Source organism: Balaenoptera musculus, chromosome 7, assembly GCF_009873245.2.
Source record: "Balaenoptera musculus isolate JJ_BM4_2016_0621 chromosome 7, mBalMus1.pri.v3, whole genome shotgun sequence".
Lineage (NCBI taxonomy): Eukaryota > Metazoa > Chordata > Mammalia > Artiodactyla > Balaenopteridae > Balaenoptera > Balaenoptera musculus.
This window is the reverse complement of record NC_045791.1, coordinates 105072281-105081262: the sequence shown is the minus strand read 5'-3', so window position 1 is coordinate 105081262 and position 8982 is coordinate 105072281. Positions and strand designations below refer to the sequence as shown.

General features: G+C 62.1%; 1 protein-coding gene across 1 annotated transcript; it reads right to left on the bottom strand.

Moving 5' to 3' along the window:
* Positions 1 to 231: 231 nt before the first annotated feature.
* Positions 232 to 6474, bottom strand: B3GNT7 (UDP-GlcNAc:betaGal beta-1,3-N-acetylglucosaminyltransferase 7). The gene is made up of 3 exons (XM_036857001.1): positions 6372 to 6474; positions 1689 to 4483; positions 232 to 294 (listed from the first exon to the last, which is right to left on the bottom strand). Exons 1-2 carry the CDS (start codon positions 6380 to 6382, stop codon positions 3289 to 3291), a joined length of 1206 nt encoding a protein of 401 aa, XP_036712896.1. The 5' UTR covers positions 6383 to 6474; the 3' UTR covers positions 232 to 294; positions 1689 to 3288.
* Positions 6475 to 8982: the final 2508 nt, after the last annotated feature.

Below are 8982 nucleotides of genomic sequence, written 5' to 3'. Positions count from 1 at the left end.
ACTCTGTGTCTGAAGCGTGCGCCCCGCTACAGCCTCTGCCAGGAAGATAGCGCCTGAGAGTCCACAGGACTGGGGTGCGGGGGACCGTGTTCCGCTGTGTCACCGTGTCGGGGGAGAGGCAGCAGCTGAAGAAGGTGGCTCAGACTTTCCAGGGAACACACTTTGGACTAAGGATGCCCTTGAGGGTCCAGACGATTTAGGAGTGAGTGGGCTCCAAAAGGGAGAGGTAGGATTTTGTAGGGAGGAAAGATAATTTTCCCTCTACCCTTCTAGGTTGTTGGCGGACACTCCTCCCTATAATAAAAGACAGATTAACAGGAGAAAAACAAACAGAATTTTAATAACATGCATACCTCTTATATGCATGGAGGATACCCAGGAAAACTCTCCGAAATGGCCCAAGCTACCACCTTAAATACCATTTTCGGCTAAAGACTGAAGAAAGATATTGTGGGGTGCAACACCAGGACACCCCACCCAGCTCCTCCCATCTCCAACACTGCCCGCCCGGGGCAGCTGGCCGCCCCGATGCCCCACTTTTTTGCACTTCTGGGCTGCTGCACGTGTCCCCGGCCTGGACTGTCCTTCCTTCCCCTTCCACCACAGGCAAGCGCCCACTCCTCCTTCAAGATGCAGGTGCTCCCCGCCCTGTGCTGGGGGTCCTGTTACACCAGCCCCTTCAGGTGGGCTCCCCGCCCTTCCTCCCTTCCTTCTGCTGTGCTAACGCGGGCACCCCACCCCTTTCCCAGCCCTCTCTGCCAGCCCAGCCTGGGCCCCTGAGGTTTCAAATGGGGTCAGGAACAAGGGTCCCCATGGGGCAGAGCCTGAGGAAGTTCCCATGCTGGGAACTTGCTGCTCCCACTGAGATCTCCCTGTGCATGCGGCTCAGCTGGAGAAAGAGCGAGCCCAGAGGAAGGGGTGTGCCGCCAGGGCCCGCCCCGCTCCTCGTCCCTCTCTCTCAGGATCGAGTCTGAACACCCTCCTGCAACCCAGAAGGCCTGAGATCCCCAGCAGCTTTCCCCTCTCACAGCCCTGCTCCACCACCTCCAGCCTCACCCACCTCAGCGCCCCCCACTGTGGAGGAGCTCCTATCTGCTTCGGCATGCACCCACCTGTCTCCCCTCCATCTGCCCAGCATCCTTCAGGGGGCAGCTGAACACAAAGGCCGCCTCTGGACCCCCACCTGGGCCTTGGGTCCAGTGGCCCTTCCACCTCTGTCTCCTGGATGTCCCTTCCATGGCTCTCGGCCTCGCTGGACTGAGCTCTGGGAAGGCAGAGACCCCAGAGCCCCTCCCTGCTTTCTGCAGCCCCTGGCTTCAGAGGGTGAGTGATGGACAAAGAGGGCTAGTGACCTGTACAGTCACAAGGCTCCGCCTCAGAAGGCCACTGTGCCCGGTTTAACTCTGCTGTGCCATCGTGAAATTCTTAACATTCTAAGATGGTGCGTTACGTTAGGATCTAGCCATTCCTCTCACTCACCTGGAGGAGAGTCCTAGCGTGGACATTAATAAGCAAGTGACCCTCTCGGGGCATGTGACCCACTGGGCGCAGGCAGGGAGCTGCTGCCTTGCCCACTACAGCCCCAGTGCCAGCCTGGAAGTAGGCAGGCCGAGGTTCCCTGCACAGTGCGGTCCCGCTCACACCGGCCCCCACAGGGCCACTGTTTCAGTGCCGCTTGTCAACCTTACCAAGGCTCCAGGCTGGCTGAAGGAACGTCAGGAAGCCCACCAGCCCCTGCACGCCCCCGACCCAACCCCACTCGCTGCGACGCTGGCCTCAGGCGGCTCTGGCCTGGCGCTCGCTGGGAACACTCTGTGGGCGGCAGGTCTCTCTTGCACCCCGCTCCCCACCCAGGGGGCGTCTTTCTTGACTCTGCTTTCATCCTGGCACTCAGCTCCCTCTAAGGGTCCTTCAAAGGGTCCTTGTGTACCCACCAGCCAAGAACAAGGAACGAGCTGTGTCTTCAGAAATCTCCAGCAACCTTGGCCCCAGACAGGCCCTCCGACGGAGATGGCCACAGGAACTTTCACACCAGAAAAAAAATCAGTCCCCTTTTATTGAGAAAATAGAGTCGATCCCTCAATCTTTTCCCAGGTGACTCGACCCTGATCCGAGGTGGCATCCTTCTGCAGCCACCCCCAAGGACCCCTGAACCTGAGTGGGGCGGCCCACGAGGGCCACGCCATCCCTTCGCAGGGGCGAATGCTGGTCTGCTTAGGCCCTGCAGAAGTAGGCGTGCAGGTCGGGCAGGGTTCTGGAGCGGGGCTGGGACGGGCACGGGGGTGCCGGGGCGGGGTTGTGGCTGTGGGGGGAAGAGTGGCCGAGGCAGGTCGTGTCTTGCTGAAATGAGGGAAGGGGAGGGAAGAACACCACCTTCTCCCGAGGCCTGGCACCTTCTCCCTCCAAATTCTTCATAAATAGAACTTCACATTAATAAAGGAATGTCCACTTCCAGGGTCAGACCGGCTGGTTTCCGGCTGGGGAGCCAGGCCTCACGGGGCTGCAGGAGGGCCCTCGGCTTGGGCCGGTGGGCATCACCGTGACTGCCGGGGCCGGAGCACTGCTCTTCGGCCCTGCGTCAGGGGGTGAGGTGGGGCTGCAGCCCATCCAGAGGTTCTGAGGATCGCTGAGGTAGTCAGAGTGGCCGGTCATGCTTCCAGACAGACGGGAGCTGGATGGAGCGTCACGGGACGCAGCTAGGAGTGAAGCCAACTGGGAGTAGAGACTGGGCAGCCAAACCCCAGGTAGGTCAGGGGCGGGGGTGTGCCGAGGGCCTTCTGAGGCTCAGTCTCCAGGAGACCCAGGGGCGTGAGAGGGCCTGTGAGCCTGCACAGGGCTGAGCTTCTCCTGAAAGGGCTGCTTAGGCCCGTGGGGAGACTGAGGCATTTCACAGGAGAAGGAGAATCTTCTCCATGAAGGTGAGAGGGCAGCCGCAGGCCCATCCAGGGGCAGGTCTAGCCCAGGTACCTGAGCACAGGGTTCCTTCAGAGGCCACCAGGGCCTCCCACCAGGTCAAGAGGGAGCCAGGCCACAGACCCAGGTTAGGAGGGCTGCCAGGGGCCAGTGGCCTTGCTCCCCAGAGAACCGTCTCCAGCCTGGGCAGTTCCAAACGTTCCCGGGCCTCAGCTCCGGCTACCTGCACCCCACCACACCTGGGGACACGTAAGGCCCACCCCTCCACCTACCCCGCGGGGACCAAAGGCTGTGCCCTGGCCTCGCACTCGCAGCCTCATGCCTTCCGGGGCTCGAGGGCACACGCCCTAGTCTACCCTGGCGGCCCGCCCGCTGTCAGAGCACCTGGAGCTTGCGGGAGCAGGTGAGGTTGCTGTGCACCAGACCCCACATGGCAAGCAGCTCAGTGGGCAGCAGCTTGTGCACGACGAGCATGGAGCGGAAGAAGCAGGGCTCCTTGTTCATGCGGCTGTTGCGGTTCCGCGAGATGCCGAACGTCTTGAAGCCCTCGTGGGCCGTGGGCCGCACGCCCAGCACCTCCAGGCACATGCCCAGGAAGACGTCGTCGATGGGGTAAAGCTCCAGGGTGTCACAAGCGTGGTGCAGGCGCCGGGCCAGGCCCCCGGCCATAAGGAAGCCCCCTCCGCCTGCGTACGGCGGGTAGCTGGCCTGGCTGTACAGGACCCCGGGGATGTAGTATTTGTTATCCTTTCTGCGGATGGGCCGAGCGTGCTGCAGGACGTCACCCACAAACAGGTCTTCCTGGGGCCGGCGGTCAGCCAGAAACTCCAGCAGGTTGGTGGGGTTGACGAAGACGTCATCGTCGCCCTTGAAGATGAAGTGTACGTGGGGGCAGTAGATGTCAAGCCACTTGAGGAAGTGGATCTCCTTGAGGGTCAGGTTGAAGAAGCTGTCAAGAAAGTCCCACTGCAGGATGTCCCCGTAGATGCGGTCCTCGTAGGCCAGCAGCTGCTGGTAGTGGGCCCGCTCCTCCTGCTTGGAGGCTGTACCCAGCAGGAAGAGGGTGTGCACGGCGCCCCGGCCCCAGCCCGCCGACTCCTGCTCGCGGCCCCAGGTCTGGCGGATGGCCTCGCGGCGGTCGTGCTGTGTGATGACGGACTTGACAACCACCAGCAGATAGACGTCGCCGCTGCACTTCTCTGGATGGTTCAGCAGCATGGGGAAGTATCGGCAGTGGCGGTAGAACAGAAACTGCTGGAAGTGTGGCTCCAGGCCCTGGAACCAGGGCTGGTGGGTCAAGTTTACATTGGCTGAGCAGTTAGTGGTGGTCACATCCCAGGCCTGGGGCCCCCGTGAAACCATGGGTGTGAGGGTGACCGCATCCTTCGGGTTCTTCCAGAAGCTGTCAGGGTTCACCAGGTGTCCGCTCGGTTTCTGGGCCTTCTGTAACCCGAGGGTGGGTAGTAGGGGCTCCTGCAGAAACTGGCTGGGGGTCAGACTGCGCTGGAATACTGTTACAGCCACGAGCAGGGCCAGCGACAGGCACACGCTCTTGTAGATGGTTCTCTTCCTGGGGTGGGGGCGGTGAGGTGGGGAGAGGATGGTACAGAGGAGAGAAGAAAGGATGAGTCAGTCCCCTTGTACAGAGGTGCAGTCCCAGATGGGCAAGTGGACCCTGGGCACAGACTCAAGTCCCTGGGCCCCTGAGCGGTCAGAGGAGGGTCCTGCTTCCTCTCTCATCCTGACCTCCCTCCTCCAGGACCAGGGGAGCCACACAGCACAGAGCTTAAGTACAAACACTGTGGAGTCAGGCTGCTAGGATTCAGATTTTGGTCCTGCTACTTACAAGCTGAATGGAGAGGTCCAGTGGGTCTCCCTTAACCTCTCCGAGCCATGATTTCTTCTTTTCCGAAATGAGGATAACATGCAGTTGGAGTGCTAGCTGCAGTGCCGGGCACACAGTGGGTATGGAGTCAGGGGAATGCTGTGATTCCCCGAGGATGACCTCTGCCCTGCTCCCCACCTCTCCCCCAGGCACCCCCTTTGCTTTGTGCAAGCCTGGTGAACCCTCAGAGAGTACACCTGCTCAAAAAGTATGGGGGACATTGGGGAGCCGGCTCTAACTTGGGACCTGAAGAAGCCTGTCCCTTCCCCGTCCTCAGGCATCCATGTGACCCAACAAAAAAGAACAGCTCTCACGGTCGACAGAGGCCTGAAAATGGGGCGAGCATCTCCTAGCATGCCCACTGCCCCCATACCCCCACTAGGAGAGGTGAAGTCCCCCAGCTCTGCTGCCTTGGGAAGGGCGCAGCTGTATCCCCACTCTCCAGGGTCCCTCATGCCAAGTTAACCTCACCACACCTCTTTCGGAAGCAGAAATCAGATTTTTTTTTTTCCAGGAGTGCTCGCGGAGCCAGGGCCAGGGCCCTGAGTCTCTGGACCCTGAGCCCTAGGATGCCAGGACCCTTTCTCGTCAGCTCACACTCTGGGGGTGGCCAGGCCACCTGCCATGTTCTCTCCTGTGGAGACATAGGAGCTAGGGACTCCGGGGTGGGGGGCAGGCCAGAAAAGTGTGGCCTCACAGGGCCAGCCCAGCAGGGAGATGGCCCTGAGTGCCAAGAGGGGAGATATGGGAGAGACAGACTGCAAAGTGGTGAGAGTGGGACCAGGTGGAGACGCCTGGGGTGGCCTCAGGACCGGCTGATTAAAGGTGCAGGCACCCAGGGCGAGTGAAGGCTGAGCCCCATGGAACGGCAGTTTCCCATGGGGTCCCAAGATTTCCTGGAGGAAGACTGGATCCTCTCAGGTGCTGGGACAGGGGTGTGACCCAAGACCGGATCCTCCCAGGGGGTGGGAGCGGAGTGCTCCGGGGCTGGCTTTCCTGCCCTGGTGGTTTCAGCGAAGCCCTCCACACCCCAGTTCGGGAGGCCGGACTGGAGGAAGTGCGGAGGGGGTCATCCCCCTCCACGCCAGGCTGGTTCCACTTGCACCGCCCCACTTCATTTGTGGGAAAAAAGCCCCCAACGGGAGGAGAGGAGAAGGGGAGAGGTGGGCAGGCGGGAGGCACGAGCTCCCCGGGAGGAAGGAGAGCCACTCGGGGGTTGAGGGTAGAGGACGGGGGTCGCCCAGGACGCAGGAGGCCCTCGGAATGGGGGACGGGACCCAGCTGCCGGCGAGACCTTGCGTCGCTAACTCCCCGGGCGCGGGAGTGGGATGTGCGTGCCTCGGTGCCCGGGCGTAAGGGAGCAGAGGGGCCGCCGGGGAGGACTGAGCGCACGGGCCCCGCGGTCCCCGGTCGCCGACCGGCCGGTCCAGGCGTCGCGCACAGCCGGGCATCTCCGGCCACCGCCGTGCCAGCCCATCTGTGCCCGGGAAAGTGAGGCCAGCCCGGGACACCCAGCGCGGCATGCCTCCCCGCGCCCCCAGCCCGGGTCCCCCGGCCCGACGGCCCCACTCACCACAGCGACATGGCGGCCCGGTCCAGGGCGGCGGCGGCGGAGCGGGGCGCGCGGATCGCAGCTCTGGGCGCCGCGGCTCGGGGACGGCGGGCGGGGACCTGGACCGGGACGGGGACCGGGACGGGGGCGGGCATGGGCGGAGGCCGGGCCGCGCCCCCACCGAGGCTTTCCTTTTCCCCGCGGCCGGAGGAGGGGCCGGGAGGGTAGGCGGCGGCCCAGGTACCTTAACCCCTTCGGCGCCCCCGGCCCTCCGTCCCCGCGGCCGCGCGCCGAGCCCTCAGCCCCGCGCAGGGCGGCAATTACCCATTTCCCGGGGATGGCGCCCGAGCCCCGGGAGCGCCCGGAGCCGCCCAGGATCACTCGGCCCGAGCGTGAGTGGCCGAGTCAGGACTTCGGAGCCCACGAGGGTCACTCACGCCCCCAGGGACGCGGTTTCCCCCGCGGGGCGTCCCTGGGGTCCCCGGCCCCTCTGGACTCTTGCGGACCGGGACCCCACCCACCTCCAACCTCCCCAGGCGCGCGGGGCCCAGCCATTTCCCTCCGGCCCCGTCCGGACTTCTTCTGGGTGGGGGAGGCAGAGGCAGACAGGGCTTCCTTTCCCCCCCTCTGTTTCCCTCTGCCCTCTCCCCTCCCCCCCGCCCCCCCAGCCCCCCCCACCCCCCGCACCTAGCTACCTAAGGCTGGGTCTACGGAGGAGAGAGACTGGGGCTGGGAGAGCAGAACCCCGAGCAGAGGTCAGGGGGAGGCCGGGCTGCCTGAGTGGGGACCCCGGCCCACCTGAGTGGGGACCCCGGCCCAGGCCGCAGCTCAGCCCTGAAACCTTCTCTGTGTCCCCGGACAATAGCCCTCTCCATCTCTGGGGTCCTTCTCGCCTCTGGAAGCCCCTCCTCACCACCAAGGAAAGGCCCGTCTGCCGGCCCAACCTTCCTTTTCATCCCTCAACAAGTATTTCACTCAAAACCTTTTTTGTCCCTAAGCCTTTATTAATCTGTTTGTGTATGCCACACCCAGCGGCTCCTAGGGTGTGGGCTGCACAAAGGCAGAGAACTCACAGGGACGTTCTTGGCCCAGGTGGGTCTGGGGCGGTGGTGTTCCATCCAGGTGACTTCCAGGATCCTCTAACAGGTAATGTCTGTCCTAGCCTTGTTCCATGTTGAGGTCCCATCACTGAGCTTACAGTAGGGCCTCAAAAGGGCCCACAGTAGTGAAACAGAAGCATTTCACAGTCCAGTAAATAACAGCTAACATTCATCAAGCAGTGCAATATGCAAAGCACGGTCTAGGCCCCTGTGTGAAATGACTCAGTCCTATAGTCCTATAGTCCTATAGTCCTATAGTCCTCAGGCTATTATTATTACCATTTTACAAAGGAGGAAATGGAGGTGCCTGCCTCCAGTGGGTCAGGTCTCATAGTAAGCAAACCCAGGAAGCCTGCCTGGCTCCGGAGGCAGGCCCTTTTGCCCTTCACTCAGGGAAAGCAGTGACAGGGAGCTACTTCCTGCCAAGGGGCACCCAGGGAGGCCAGGAGGCCTCTAGGTACAGTCAGAGGCAGGTAGTAGGAAGCCTAAGGAAGCTGCTCTTTCCCAACTGGACCCCAGGCCCCTGAGGCTCTGGTGAGGAGCCCTTTCTTTAAGGCTCGAGGGCCCATTGGAGGGGGAGGAGAAAGCCAACACTCAATAGAATTTTTCCTGGATGTTGCAAGTGAGGGACTGTGAAGGGCCTTTCAGGCAGAATTCCAGAGGAGAACCCTGGGGCCAGCGCCTTAGTAGCAGCCCCTCCCAAGTACCAGAGTAGGAAGAAGGTCTGACCTGCAGCCCAAAGCCCCCCTTGGCCTGGCGGCCTGCTGTTGAGGGCCACCCAGAGTCCCACTGGCCACCCATCCCGCAGGGCACCCAGTAGTTCACTGCCCAGGCGTCTGTGTTCTCTTGCTTTGCCCTGCAAGTATGGCCTTGAGGGAGGGCTAGTGCTGGCCTGGCTGAGGACAATCTGCCCTGCCTCAGCACTGACCTCTCACCTGGAAGCTGCGGGGTCTTTTCAGGAGCCTAATGAGGGGTGGACACAGTGATCTCTGGGAAGGGGTTTTGAGGCCAGGTTTAGGGACTGGAGGGGCAGTGTCGGGTCTGTGGGTCTGCACTTCCTGCAGGTCACTGGGCGCAGGTGGCTTATCACCTTGAGACCTCAGTTTCCTGGCAGCACGGAATTACGGAGATGACGCATGTGAAGCTTGATCAGTGCCTCCTGTGGGGTGTCGAGCCAATCCATAGGCCCCAGAACCCAGGAGGGTTCAAAGGTGGTAATGGGAGGACTGCCACCAAAGGCAGCAGAGTGTTTGCCAGTGGAATCTGGTCCATTGAGAGGAACAGTTTGCCATCATGGATTCATTTGATCTGTGCCTCGGTCAAACTCAGACTGGGAAATGGATGACAATTAAATACTCGGTGCTTGACTCTGGGGTGGGAGCCAGGCCAGCCCCTGGTCAGCTTGCACCGTCAGTCTGACAGGCTCCCCTGGGGCTGCTTGAGCCTGTCCCTATCAGGAGTGCTGGAACTCACCCAGTCTGGCCCACTCCACCTGTCCCAGCCCCTGCCCTTTGGGCAGAGTCCTAGCAGCA